Raw genomic sequence first — 15,425 nt, 5'->3', positions numbered from 1 at the left:
CTGAAATGTGCTACATAAATAAACTTGATTGATTGATTGATTGATTGATTGATTGATTGATTGATTGATTGATTGATTGATTGATTGATTGATTGATTGATTGATTGATTGATGGATTCTTGTTTCCAGTGCATGGTACAGCATGGGTTGTTGCGGTTTGGTACACTATATTATGGTCAAGAGAACGTTTCCACTAGCAGATGGACTCTCACTGGAAAGATACGGTTATAACCAAATAGCTAATGTGGCGTCAAGCTAGCATGACGACCAACGTTTTGCAATAGTATGTCTTGTGCTTGTTGCAAGCTTTGCCATTATTCTATCTCTTAATAAACTGTCTTGTGTGACACCAGTCGCTCCATGCTAACCATATCTTATTGTCCTATGATCCTACATCTGAAGGGGGGCCAGGAATGGTGTGTTATGGTTCATTGTATAGACTGGACACAGAAAAAAGTAAGGTACCAAACCGCACTGACTAATGCCATACAGCTCAGTGAAAAACAGTAGCTAATTATGTTACTGTTATGTTGTGACATAGAAATATAAAACTGTTTGTAATCAGTATATTTATGGTAAAGTAATACTTCATAGTCTGAGTTACAGGGGGGCATATTATAGAAAAAAAGCTATGCCCTGAGAATGGAACCTTGTGGAACACCAGATGTAGTCTTAGACGTAAAACTGGCAAATGGCACAAAGTTGTCCTTGACTGTCAACTAAGATCTGAACCAGTTTAGCACAGTAACAAACATTCCTGAGCAATTTTACAGTCTATGGAAAATTGTCAGTATGTTATGACCAACTATGTCAAATGCAGTACTGAGATCCAGTAAAGCTTCATAAACGCTTTTGATGCATGGCTTTTGAAACGTATCTCATATTGGACTTAACCATAATCTTCCAGCGCTGTGGTGTGGTCAAAACCTGCCTGCAAAGCACCACCAAGATTATCTGCCATCAAAGCAGAGTAAATTCTCTGGTTAATTCATTTTCAATGATCTTTGCCTTTGCAGCGGACTAACATCAAGAACAATACCGAGGCCTCGACAAGGCACTGAACCAGCGATGATCTCCAGTAAAGGACGAATTACGCCTTCGAGAGCGAGGATTCCTGATCTAATTAAGAGATGGCAAAAGGTGTCATTGGGGTCTGACAGATTTCGCACGGCCCTCTTTTCTGCTTGCGCCGTCTTGCCACCGAAGTGAGAAACATTAGCATGAACAAAGAGAAATGAAGAGAGACACAGAGACGGCGAATCACTGCTTCCAATCAGGCAACTGCCTCCCCTACGCCACAGCTCGATTTAACCTTGAAGAGTAATGAGATCTGACTTGCTTAAATGTTAGCATTCTTAAATCACCAGGAAGTGCCTCCGAGGAGCTGATAATCACTATGCCAAATTGCTGTGCTCACTAATTTCATTTCTCCCCAGCATTTGCTTGCAGTTAGTGTCGATTATTCAAGAACAGGCATTTAATGCTGCCAGATCCCAGGGGTGTGACATTAAAATGTAATAACTTGCAACATAAATGAAAACAAAAAAACATTACTTTCTTCCCCCTGCATCTTTCTCTCTCTCTCTTAAGCGCTCCCCCCCCACCCTACCCTACACCTCTTTCCTTTTTCCTCCACCACCTCCCTCCCTCTTCAATCTCTCTCCACTCCCTCTCCATAGTGGGTGTTCGAATCTAATTCTCAGCCCATCTGGCAGGCGTAATGAAGGCGGGTCGGGCTTGAGATGCCCTGCTGCCTTGGCTCGACGGAGCAGGAGGTTAGCTGACAGATTGGGCCAGGATGAGTGGAGGGGAGTCGCGGAACCTGCTGAGTGAGTAAGCCAGCCCAGTTAATCTCTCATGTGCCCCAGCGTGAACGGGGGCCAAGGCCGAGCACACGCTGGGGTGGCGGAGCACGGGCTCTGAGCGCGGCTGGTCAGGGGTAAAAGACTTGAGGGTGGCTGTCATGTTAATGCACTCTTTCTGAACTGTAGCTATTGTGCTTAGCAAGGTGACGATTGGCACATATAACTTTTAGGCTGAAGATTTGTCCTTTACTAGGAAAAGGCAGTGCCTCTCAAAAGTATTCACACCCCTTAGACATTGTGAAACCACAACATTCAAAGTATTTTAGGGTTGTAATTAACAATTATTATAGTAAACGATTGTGATTATTATTATTCAATTAATCGGATTTTAAAAAGTCCCACATTCTACATACTTCTCGTTGACAACTAAAGACTTTTATTCCATAATTTAATTATGGAATAAAATAATAAATATAAATAATAAGCATTTTACTGCCTAAAATGCAATACCATTGCATTCCTCTAGTTAAATCTGAACCAGATAAAGCTAAAACTTTAACAGTTGAGGATCTTTACAAACAAAGGTGTTTAGGGGAATAACAAAAAAAATGACAGCATAACCAACAGTATCAAACATTATGTGTTTAAAAATTTGCTTAATGTCTCCAAGGAGCACTTCATACGGAAACTGTCTGTTGGACACTGGAAACCTATGGGGCAATTATGCTTCAGCTCCTTTATCTAAACATGAACCGCGCTCCAATCTTCACAATCTGTCTGCTGTGTGTGAAAGGTCGTAGGAGGGAAGTGGTAAAAGTGGATCAGTCTGCTGATGGATATCCAGTTGCTAACACCTGCATGTTTTTTTTTCTTTTTAGGACAAGTGTTTGCACAGAAAAACAACAACAACAAAAATAAAAAAAATGCTCTTCATCTCTAATCAGTCAGCAGCAAAAGGTTACCTAGCTTAATAATGAGGTCTACTTGGTGTCGAGAACAGGCAGAGCTCGAGAGAGGAAAAAGAGAACAAAAATCAGAATGTCTGACATGGCTAACAGAACCAGGAGGCATGCTTAAGCTGTGTTCTGGACTCTAGAGAAACCACAACACTGTCATTAACAGTTACTCTCCTCATAAACACACCAGCATCGGCTGGAGGTATAATTGCCCCTGCTTCTCCTGTAATCTTATACTTTGCCTGCTGTTGCTGTCAGACACCTTCTCCACAGAGAGAGACGGAGAGACGGCGTGAGCGAGAAAGAGTTGCGGGGGGGGAGTGAGAGGGAAGGAGGAGGACCGAGAGGAGGGGAAGTGGTACGTTTGTGAGCTGGAGCAGGATAGGTGTTGCTCGTGTATCGTCAGATACGAGGAAAGCAAACTAACGAGGGTTGTGCGGGGAGAGAAGAAGGAGAAAACACATGCCAGGAAAATCAAATGAATGTGTGTTGCTCCTAAAAATCCCAAGAGCGAGGCTGAGGGGCTCCGATGGCGGGCGGAGGGGGGCAGGGAAGGAAAAAAAAAACATGTTCTTTTTCGTTGAGTGATTAGAAGGAGAGTGGCAGAACATGACCTACTTAGTAGAACTTCTTTTACTGTAAAGGTTTCACAAATGTTGCTCGCACAGGCAGAGTTGGGGAAGTAGGGGGTACCTACGCCACCCAAACTTGATTTATAGCAGCGCTAAAGGAGCAGCAGCAGTAGCTGTAATAACTGCTACGAGGTGCAAATGCAAAAACCCCTCAAAACATGCACATTACCATACCTTTAAAATGAGCCTACAGATTGCTCTAAGGGGTGTGAATACAACTGGAGAACGAAAATGGGGAAAAAATAAACCTGGTTTTCCTTTATACTTGAGCAAAAACAACAAATCTCCTCTATATTTTTTTTTGTCCTGCTACAACCCCATGCTAGAAATGTGCAGAGACAAAGCGAAAGCAACATGTTAACTCTGCTGTAGAAATGGGCCTGCCTTCGGCTATTCCTAATTTCAGGCTATATTTGTGCAGTGTTGCGGAGCTCTTGTGGGCTCGCAGCAAGCCCGCGGGCCTTTTGTCTCATCTGTAGAGGTGGGTTTTTGCCTGTTGCTAGCAGCGATCTGTTGGCGTGTGCCTTTTGTTCTACCTCTCCATGCAAGATTTGGTCACAGGTCGCAGATTACAGGCAACACAGTCATCACAGACACACTGCTGCTCGTTTCATCTGCAGCTACAGTTTGCGCCTGGGAGAACGGTGGGTCTCTATATTAAAAAAGGAGAGCAGTGTGTATGATCGTAATAAAAAAACCAAAAGATTTAAGAGTTTTGGTAGGGGAGGGTTTTTAATTACGATTGTCACTGGTTTACTCTGAGTTTCTTAGGAGATATCAAAAAGATTGCAGTGCCTCTTTAAAACAGGAAAATTTTGTAGCTGGGGGTGTTTTTACCTGTAGATTTGTTTGGGAACCAAAATTGCAACATTTGTTACATTTTCAGCCGGTGCGGTTTGCTTTCACACTGCTCTCTATCAAATGAATCAAACCCTTTAATAAACCTGTTCACCTCCTTGCCTGTGGTGGCGCCGCACATAGAACTACTGAAGGAAAGGACACAAACCTCTGAAGAAGACACGGAGTGCAACTTCCTTCTTCACAAAATGTAAACAAAGATGGAGTGATGCTGGATTTTAGCACCCACTAGTGCTAGATTTGCTCATCTGTTTTAGTTGTGTTTACCCAGAATGCCCTATGTTATAGTCCGCTTCCTGCTTTTGGAGCAATCTCCAGTTCACTTGTCATTCACATATGCATGCACAGGAGTTCACTTCTACTGAACCAAGACCTAGGTTTTAAGGTGGACCAGAGTTCGCTTTTTTGGTCAGAATTAGAGTTCGACTGCGCGTTCACACCTCCCCAAACAAACCAGACTTTCCAGTCAAACTAACTGAAGTTTGATTAACTCTCCCGCGGTCTTAAGAGATGGGGTCATTTACCCTGTTCACCGTCCAGAGGGGTCACACTGAAGCAGAAGCAGAGTGGACAGGATGGAGGCCCAGCTCGTTACGAACAGAAGAACAACAGACAGGGCTTCCCCTCTCTTCACAGCTCAGTGGGCCGGTTTACATATGTCTGAATGAGAAGTGTGAAACAGTCTGCCTCTGAAATCAGTGTGAACTGTTTGTTCGTGGACAGCAATTAAAGTCCAAAAAACTTTTATTGACGTGAAACATGTCGTGTGGAACGGCAGAGACAAAAACAAAACAAAACAGCAGCAAGGTCTGCTCCTTCCCTACAAGGATGGTTTATGGTAATATCACACCTCTACGGAAATGTCATCCCACAGTCCACAGGAGGCTTTCAATCCCGTCTGTCTGCAAATGGTGGGCTGCCACTGCATTCATTCCTGCTTCTCAGATAGATGTTTGTAATTGGAGCTCTAATTTATGATCGGGCCTCAGTGCAGGATAATGATATGGAGCATTGTAATTTGCTGATGCAAATTGTACGTTATAATGGGAAGCCATAAAAGCCTCGGCATCATCTCAGAGACTTGCCAAACACCCTGAGCGTTCATTACAGCCCTCATTAAAACATCCATGTCAGCACTGGGAGCTCTTACAAATGGAAGGAGCATGTAATTGCCGCTTGATTGTGGTATATGTAACATATGATAAAGTGGAATTACCACTTTATTTGTCTACGGTGTCCGTGAAACTTAATGGTGAGAGGGGCCTGCGGTAAACAAATCCTTGGAGCACGCTTTGATTGTTACATTATAGGCCTATTTGTTTAAAGTGGGGCAAATGTGAGTTAGGGGAGAGCGCATCCAGGACAAACTAAGAATCATGATAATCAAGGCTGGGCTTGTGGGGATAAAAGTAATGCTTTTACCCATGAGAGCCCGCATTTCATTTCGACTAACTTTAACATGGGTGATAGCAGGGAGCTTCATGTGGGAATACATTAACCGGATTTAATATGAGGAAAGGTCATTATTGCTCTTCTTTCTTACCAGGAACACAAGCTATCATCATGAATTAGATTTCAGGGCAGTAGAATTAGTATAATCCATGGAAGTCACCTTCAAGAAACCATTTGTATGAACAGACGCTTTGGCCAACAGGATGTGGTGCTCCACAGGAGCGTAAGAGAGGAGAGTTACATCCGGCACAACGTTAGCTTCACAAGACAAAATAAGGTTTTGGGAAAATGTATAATCTTTTTTTTGTTGTTGTTTTTGTTCAGGCTAAAGGGCAACACATCATTTGATAGCTTTTAAGTGAACATCAAAGGATCAGAGCAGATATGTTGATTTTGGCAAAATTGAGTTATCATTTGGTAACAGCAGGCGGCGTGGTCCACCATGACAGACTTACTTACGCCAAAATGGATTTACTATATTCTAAAATGTTCACTATGTAAATCTTTTACAAAGCTATCACTTTGATTACCATTTAATTTTTCTATCTTTACTTGAACTAGATTTCTCACCATACAATGCAAAAATATTATATATATACACACACATTTTTGGGAGTGGTATCTCTAATAACTTGTGATTTTGTTCCACCCATAAGGTCTTTCAAAAACTCTTGCATTAAGTAATTTCCAGCCGCTGATTTTGAATTCCTTCATAACAACATAAAAGCTTAAGCATACGGATCCCCTAGCAGCTGAACGTCTCAGCCTTTAAGTAGTATTTAAAGCAAAACCAACTGGTAAAAAGCAATTAGGAGTTCATTAAGAACGAGCAAAGTATGTTAGAGTCGTTATTCTGAGGACGGGTCATCACCGCTTTACGAGTCGCCTTTTTATTCAAATGGCTTCTCCTGGAGTCCCATTTATGCTTGGTTCTGTTTTAATGCATCCCCATTAGAACAAAACCTGAGCTGCACAGCTTAGGATGAAGTTTCCTCTCACAGCTCTGAATGATAGCAGGCCTTTATCATCTGAGCTGTGTGCTCAGCCACTGGGAAAGGATTTTCATCCGCGCCATTCACCCAGGGCCCCAGAAGCCTGCAGCCTTTATCTGCAGACCCGTTGATTGATGTGTTATGGGACCTGCTGTGGTTAACAGCAATTTTTATCTGTTGCTACCGGCAACAGCTCAGGTCCCTGGTGTGCGAAAAGAAGCGAGATCCAGGAACTGAAGTCCGACCGCACAGAGGGATAAACAAATAGGGTTTCTTTTTTCCTCTTCTTTTACAGCGGACAGCCCTCTTAGAGAGGCCCCTGACAAGGAGTGCCTCACCCAAAGGCCAGGACAAAGTCGGGGCCCCAGCCGAGTCCTGCTGGGCTCCTGGTTTCCATCTCTAATTTTCACCCTGTGAAAAGTCAGTGGTATAGAGACACCTGCATGCCTCTGGAAATTAAGCAGAGTGAGAAAAAACTGGAAGAGGCATGCGGGGAAAAAAGAGCAGCCGAGCAGCGATGCACCGATAAGAGTTTTGTGGCCAACTGTCATTCTCCATTTGATTTTTTTTTTTTTTTGCCTTTCTGCAGCGAGCGACTCTTAAATATTTATGTTGGGAGCAGAGGCAACATCATGTCTGAGAGAACGGTTATAGAAAAACAGAGTTTTACAAATATATGAAAAAATTATCACAGAGTTGACATTTTAATCTGCTTTTAGCAGGATTAGCATAGCTAGCAAAACTGAAAGAGAACAGTGGTCTATGTACTAATTCCTTAGAAAATGACAATCCTTGTCTTGGCTCTGAGGTTTCCAAATCCAATATGCTTCCTAACAAGCACAAGTTGAAAGCTCAAAAGGATAAAATAAAGAAACGTTGCTGTACCACATTGAGCCTTCTCGTTATTTGTTGGAAGTACTGCTCTCTCTCAGTCTCTTGCAAGTAAATTCCTTCTTATTTCTATGTGTTTATAGAATTTGTCCTGCAGTAACAACTTCCACACCTGACCAGAAGAGCTTCCATACGCTGTGTTCACTGTGTTCACAGAGTTCTTAACAAGTTCATCCAGATGAAAATTGTCGGATTCTGTTCACCAGCCTTATTCAGTAACTGCGTCGCCATTACAGATGTGAGCAAAACAATGTCAGCATTCTGCTAATATAGAAAAGGCGCAGCTTTAATGCCGTCCATTAAATAGGAACGGCAATATAAATCACACATGAATAGGTTTGTTCACGCGATAAGTCATTAAAAAACTGGTAACATCCAGTTGTTGATTATGTGACTCGTGAAATGCTCAAAAAAGTACTTCCATCTCAGTTCAAGCTAATCTTAATCAAAAAACTGCCTCATCCTAGCGCAGTGGAAACACTGCAATTTTTCCGATACTGTTGAGTTTCCATTAAGCGAATTTCTTTTCGAAATGTCAAATTGCGCAATCATATAGTCAATAAAAACACAGCTTCTGTCTCTCTATTTCTAACACAAAGAAAAATGAGAAAGTTAAACACCAGTGACTGCTCAAAAATAAACTAGCAACACAGCAAATTATCGCTACAAAATTATATTGTGCAAAATATAATTTGTATTCAATTGCCTTATATTCACTGGATGCAACAATTAATCCAATGAATTACTGTTGCTTTGTACAATGCAGCGTGAAAGTTTTATTAGATAATTATAATTGACATAATCCAGTATTTGATTGAGATCTTTAGAAAAAACCTCATCTGGCAGAGAGCTAAGTGTCTTTTTCTCCTCAACAAAGAGGGGTCGTAGAATCCAAATCTATCTAAACAAAACTGTTAAAGGATGTACACATGACTCTGAGATACGTAGCTCTGTTTAGAGAGTATACTCATTTAGCGTTAAACGTGATTATGACAAGCTGAAGGGGTGTCTGAGAGCCTGAGCTTCCGTGCTCAACCAAAAGCACTCCAGCTAAGGTTTTTACTCCCTGACACCATGGAGATAAACCTTCCCAAAACAGACTAGTCAGAATATACTGTCACAGACAAAGCTCTGTGCTTTTATCGTGCGTGAAAACAAGAGCCGCTTCTTGGCCTTGGGTGGTTTCAAAAGATTGGGGGTTGGAGACTTGAGCTTAATCACTTCATCTGAAGGGAAGGAGTGGTGTGTTGTCTTTTAAGCTCAGCTGAAATGCCACCCCACCAAACCCATCTGCCCCCCCCCCTCCCCCCTCCTTCAACACACGAGGTACAATCTGCCCAGCCCACAGGAAGAAACGGGATGGCCAGATCGTTGTAAAGAGATTTTGTGACATTTTCTGCATCTCCTGCAGCACCTATCTCCCGGGTGCAGAGGGAGATGTTGGGGTTCTTAATCTTGAAGCCCCAGAGAGTATGATAAATTGCCTGGAACCCTTGCACATCTCTTCTTGAACAACAAGCAGGTGCTAAGCAAAGGAAATAATGCCCACATAGTTCCCGACTGCTAAGGTTATAATGAAGCCACCCAAAGCGCTGAGAGAAATGGTTTGGGAAACAATTCCCTATCCAGTTCTCCACAGTGATTGAGACAGTAAGGATAAGTCGAAGCGTAGCTTATCTGTTGTCACTCGGTGCTCCAAAGATTAGTTCTAATTCTCGTCCCTCTTCAGTCACTTAGCTAAATGTCACCGAAAGTCTAGTGATGCCACAGAAGCACAAATGCCACGTTATAACAACCTGATATAGTTCATACATTACTATTGAGAAAAGTTGCTTTTACTGTGACAGAAAACAACCAAAGCTGACATTGCATCTTAAATTATGAGATATTTATTAGATCCGCCAATTGCCCACCTGTGGTTTTTGTTTGACTTGCCGATATTCGTTCTATTCAATTCCAACTTCCCTTGTAAAACCATAAGGCAAGAAATAAAAATTAGAGCGGTCATTAATTATTCATGATACAAGCAGAGAATAAAAATTATGCTATGTGTGAGTGAGAGAGAGAGCAGTTGCTAGAAAACCGGGTTATATTATCATTTAGGAAAATAGACTAAATTAAAAAAATTTAGATTTTAAACTTGTCTTTAGCATCTTATGCTGCAGATTAGCACAAAGTGGTTAGCGTTACCAAAACAACCTCAACCTGACATGGTAGCCTCAGACTGACTGAAACATCGAAGCCCGGCAAGGCAGAGTAACGGGGAAGCATGAACAAATGGAAATTAGATTGTAGCTGCCAAGCAGAGAGACTGTACGGTGGCCTGTAAGAGACATTCAAAGCCTTGTTACTGCAATGCACCAGGTTAATTTTTCTCCATTCCCTTCAGCTAGCAAATACTTTTTTTAAGTGGTAAGGATTAAACTAAAACTGATTTTATCAATTACCATGATGTATTTTAGCATTAGTATTTAGTTCATACAGAGGAACCACTGAATATAAAATTGATCTATTCCAAAAGGCAATTTCTTAATCTTGTAAATGTATACATGGAAACATATTTTCCCATTGCCAGTTATGGAAATTAAGATAATTTCTACCTACTAACGACACTCCTGTCAAAACATCTTCAACATGTCAGAGCATCTAACTCTATATTATGGCATTGCTTCAAATATTTTATTATCCTCTAACTTATTTGAAAATAAATAACCAAGGCAACAGACATAATGGAAATGGTTAAGAGGTACTTTTTTTTTCGGGTGGGGGGGCGTCGTTTTGAATGGTCCATTATGACATTATGGTGTGTTCTGAATCTAGAACATTCTGGGCCCAAACCCAACAAAAACAAATGCCAGAGATTGTTTGAATGCTGGGTGCACTGTGCGCCCGAACTGTAATTACTGCCTGACAAATATAATCTAGCAGAAGCGTGGTGAGAGAGGACTAAAATAATAAGAAAAAAATAAATAATACTGCTGCTATAACTACCCCTACTAGTATAGGGATTATAAAACAATTAATGTAGAAATTAAAAAGATCACTGATAAATTTGCACGGTGTAATGATTATTGAATTTCAAGCTTATTATACCGCAAGAGTGCACTTTATGTGAAATTAATATTTAGAATCTTTTAAAATAAAACAGCATTTTTGAGTTGGGGAGGGGGGGGACTGTTTGAGGCAACAGAAACTTTCTTCAACTGTAAAGCTGCAGTATATAAGTTTAACAAAAATATGTTTTTACCCTAACTGCTAAAACAATCACCATGTCATAACAGTATGAGACAGATAATCTATGACCTCCTCCAGTGCTACTATTGCCGTCTGAAGAAATGTACAGCTCCTGGTCAAAAACAACCAATCAGAGCCAGGAGGAAGGTTAATCAACCTTGTGTATGTGCTGCTACATGTGCTAATGGCAGAGAGACAACTCACCGCTCCAGGAAAACCGCTTACCCACCATCATCACTGACTATGCTAACTAGCCTTAGCATTTGCAACAGGCTATGTTGTGGTGAACACAGCAGAGAACAAGAGGGAAGGTGAGAGCAGCTTGCACATGAGAGTGACTGATAGCACTAAGACCCTCTTCCTGGCTCTGATTGGCTGTTTCTGACTGAGTGGCATATTTTTGTTAGTACTGGGAGAACTGGGAAAAGGCAGAAGTGCTTAATTCGTTTTTCACTGATCATCTGTCTTATGCTGTCAAAACATGATGATTTTTTTCTCTTATAGTTATATTTTAATAAAGAGAAATTGTGTAAAAAAAAAAAAAGGAAAATCAGGAAATTTTTTGTCAGTTTGTCAAACTTGAACTGAAATGTTCCGTCATATTAGACATATTTAATCTTCTCTTACTGGTTCAGGTCAGTTAAACAATCTCCACACACGCGACTGATTAGTTTTTATCTGCGGGGAGGTAAATCATTAGATCTTAATCAATTTAAATAGTCACTTATAAGATTACTTATCAATGCTACTGCGGGTCTGTCTTAAACGGACAGAATTCTTGATTCTTTTCTAACATTCTGTTCTCTCTCCTACCCTTGTCTTTCTTCTTCACTCTCCTCCTCCTCCTCCTACAGCCTTTGCCCTGCAGTTCCCTGTAGCTCCTCTGACCCAGCACCCTGAGCCCTCCTTCAAAACCATCGTACTGTAAAGCCCGGAGCACTTGCAGATAAGCAGCCCCCAGAAATCAAGCGGACCCTGCAGCTGAGCAGATTGAGTGTCAGAGCTCAGTACCCAGGAGGTGCCTGGAGGCTACAAACACTGCAGATAGCACCATCAGATAGCCGGCGAGGGGGAGCCAGACAACATGAAACTTCCTGGCCTCGTTACTAGACTTTGCTTTGCTTGCACAATCTCCCCCCCACCCACTCCCTCCTCCCACACCACTACCTCCGAGCCATGCTGCACCTCTCTCGCTCCGAATCCCTCCCCTTCGCCTTTCAGATAAAGAGAAGGCCCCGTTCCCTTCCGACTTAAACTGACAGCTCGAGCCAAAGGGCTGTGCCAGCTTTTTTTTTGGAGGTCTTGTTTGTTTTCATCCTTCTGTGAGTGTGCTGATGCCGGGGAGCAGGAATGTGACATGTTCTATTAAAACAACATAAAAAAAAGAAAGAAAGAAAGAAAGAAAGAAAGAAAAAAAAAACTCCCTCCCCCCCGATTCCACAGAGATCAATGTTTTTTGAAGTTTGCTTTGTTCGGCGCTTTAACAGTAGCCCTTTGAGGCAGATTAAGGATGACAAACCATTTATAGCTGCTTTGTTTGTTTGGGTGATTGCTTCCGAGCGACAATAACCCGCACCATATGCCGCTCATTTGCAAATAAGGAGCATGTCTTAAATAAAGTACCTCTTATGAGTTCCCTTTTTAGCAAAGGACATAAAGGACAAGCGCTGTCTTCATTATTCCGAGACTTGACACATCGTGGCAACAAACAGTGGAGCGGAGGAAAGCGCTTTACTTCGTCAATGCAAAGGGGGAGGAAAACAAATGCTTAAATGGGATAAAAATAGAAAGGTGGAAAGATTTTACAAACAATAAAAACAAAGTAACTCCTTTTTTTAGGTTAACTATAGAAATGAACTCTAAAACATTTGCCCATTTACAAATTTGTTGTTATATTAAATTGTTCAGATCGTCAAATCAACAAAGACAGCCTGAGTAAATACAAGATGTTTTCAAGTGACAATTTCCTCTTGTGAAGGAAAAGTAAATCCAAATTCTATGCTATACCAACCAACCTGGTCCTGTCAAAATATGATTAGACAGAGGAGAAAATCCAAGTTCCCGACTGGGCCTGATCGCTACCATACAAGTAGAATAAAAAAAAGTACTTTAACAGCATCTGTTCAGCAACATGAAGTTAAAAACCAAGTCATTCTTCTATTTAAGGAGATTCAGAATAGAATACCTTTATTAGTCCCCCAGGGAGGAAACTGACATTTCCGTACAGCCCGTCCAAAAACAAACAAGCAAACATAAGATATGGGTAGATAGGTGCCTGAAGAAGCAAAAATGGGAGGCACTGGCCTTTCATTAGATGACAAAATCTAATGAAACAAAATATCTGCAAAGGGAACTAAACGTAGAACAGTGATGAACCTTGAGAGTGGCTGGTCTACCAGAATTACTCCAGGAGTGCATTTCCAACTTATCTAGCAAGCGAGGAAAATGAAAGCAATGCATGCCTCACTCGTCTGAGTCAAAGTCACTATTGATGATTCAACAATAAGTAAGATACAGGGCAAATGGCATTTCCTGGAGAGTTCCAGGGCCAAAGCCAATGCTGGGGCTGCGTTGCTGTTTCAGAACCTGGACAAGTTCTGCTGTCACCCAGAAAATCTTAAAGGAGAAGACAAAGCAATCGGTTTGTGGCCTTCAGTTAAAGCTCACTTCAGGTAGCAGGTCACTACCATGTCCCTCAAAAACAAAAAACAAAAGGTTTTAAAGACCTAGTCAAGAACTAGCAAGTCTACCTCTAAATAGAAAAAAACCCACCCCAAAACACATTTTGCAAGTCAGGACATAAATCTGATAGAGATGCTGTATTATGAACTGTGTTACTCTTGCTAATGCCCAGGATGAGATCTTAGGTTAGAGGACCAGGTCGGGTTGGATAGTTGTTGTTTAATTCTTAAAAGAAAATTAGCTTTCGAATGGAAAACTATTACAGTTTTATTTACTCAGGTTATGTTTGATATTAAAACAGTTCCGGTGATCTGGAACATTTGACTGTGACCAGGAAGACAAACCAAAACAAAAAGACAATCCTTCAGCACCGTGTTTTATAAGAAAACCCATCACATGCACTCGTTTTTCATGAATCATTAGAAACATCTAATCCAATTTTCTTTGAAGAATAAAGACTAGATGTAGCTGCCATCCCACACCTTGCCTTATTTAAGGAAAACAGGATTTATATCGTAATGAACATTAAGATGCCCCACTGACTGTTACGGCAGGAAAATGTGAAACTCGGTGCCAAATTGCACTGCTGGCGAATGGCACCGATCAATGCCAATAAAGCGGGGCCCTTTTCGTCAAGGTAGTGCAGGACACCTTCCCACAATTTAATCATTCAGTCAGCCAGAATTAATGTTCCTAATATCATGATTTCTCCATTACTCTATTTAACATAATTAAAATGTCGAGCGCCGGGGCCATAAAGCGAGTCGTTGGAGATTGTAATTCAGCCGTAAAGCTATGAAGCATGAAAATGTCACTTACCGAGTAGCCGCGGCCCGACAGAGAGTGAGTGGAGCTCTGTGGGGAGAGAGAGGAGAACAAGGATGACCTTTGAGGAGCGATTCACTCGCTCACACAGACATGATGAAGCAACGTCACTTTAATATCAATATTCACGTTAACCTTTTGCCCACCCTGTCATGTACCCGACACCTGCGCACATCACTCCTTTTTCCTCCTGCCTGGACGGAGGAGGAGATCCAGGGGAAACCTGCCACTCTGTCTCTCAGGGATTGTGGGGATGATGTCACACCTCACTGAGCAGGATTTACTTTCAAATCGGAAAACCAGCTAAATTTGCTCATTTTTGGGACTCAGTGACCAAACTAAATCATATCTAACAAAATAAGCATTTTATAAATTCAAACATTGTGGCTTTTCCAGCACCAGAGGTTAAGCAGTAGTGACTTAACGAGACACTGACCATTAGTCCAGAAATGAATGCCTGTTGAAGCTCAATAATCCAGTTGGTCAGTGAATGCCCCATAACAAGAGCTAGTGTGTCCACAACAACACTCTTCGATGTGGATGGTTTTACTAAGGTAAGAGTCAGTTGTTCAAAAATGAAGCCAGAAGAAACTATAAAAAGGAAAACATTTTTTTATTTTCTATTGCTTAAGTAACAAGTTTCATCAAAGGACAACAAAATAGCCCTGTTTTCAACCTCTGTTGGCCAACAGAGCTTGAATAATTTTGGAAAATTGAATGCCTTTGGAAATTTCCGAGTCAATGGCAATGCTAACGGCTCAAACTGTGCTAATTACAAATAAAATATGCAAAGGTTATGATTGACTACCAGATCCATTTTGTCTTTGGTTTATATTGCAGCAAGGTGTTGTTTTTGCAAATAACCTGCTATGGAGGAGCTGATTATTAGCATCTCCAAAGCTCAAATAATCCCTGAACTACAACCCCAAACCTGAGAGGAGTTAAAAGAAAAAATAGGTTTCCTGGATTTACATCAGGACAAAAGAGCAGAGAGAGGAGGAAGTTCAAGCCATCTCTTCCATCGATCTCAATGAGCAGAGATCACATCTCCAACTTCAGCGGCTCTCTGCCTGACTTTCTAACCATAAAACCAGATGG

The 15,425-nt window shown here is 41.4% G+C and overlaps 1 protein-coding gene across 6 annotated transcripts in view; it reads right to left on the bottom strand.

The window, feature by feature from the left end:
• Positions 1-15,425, bottom strand: part of fbrsl1 (fibrosin like 1) — a 356,926-nt gene that overhangs the window by 184,158 nt on the left and 157,343 nt on the right. For all 6 annotated transcript variants that reach the window (XM_023343195.1, XM_023343196.1, XM_023343200.1 and 3 more), the window contains exon 4: positions 14,322-14,357. In XM_023343195.1, coding sequence (XP_023198963.1) covers positions 14,322-14,357 — 36 coding nt within the window. The remainder of the gene's footprint in view (positions 1-14,321; positions 14,358-15,425) is intronic.

This window comes from Xiphophorus maculatus, chromosome 12 (assembly GCF_002775205.1).
Source record: "Xiphophorus maculatus strain JP 163 A chromosome 12, X_maculatus-5.0-male, whole genome shotgun sequence".
NCBI classification, from domain to species: Eukaryota; Metazoa; Chordata; class Actinopteri; order Cyprinodontiformes; family Poeciliidae; genus Xiphophorus; species Xiphophorus maculatus.
Note: the sequence above shows the minus strand (reverse complement) of the source record. Positions and strands in the feature narration are given on the sequence as shown.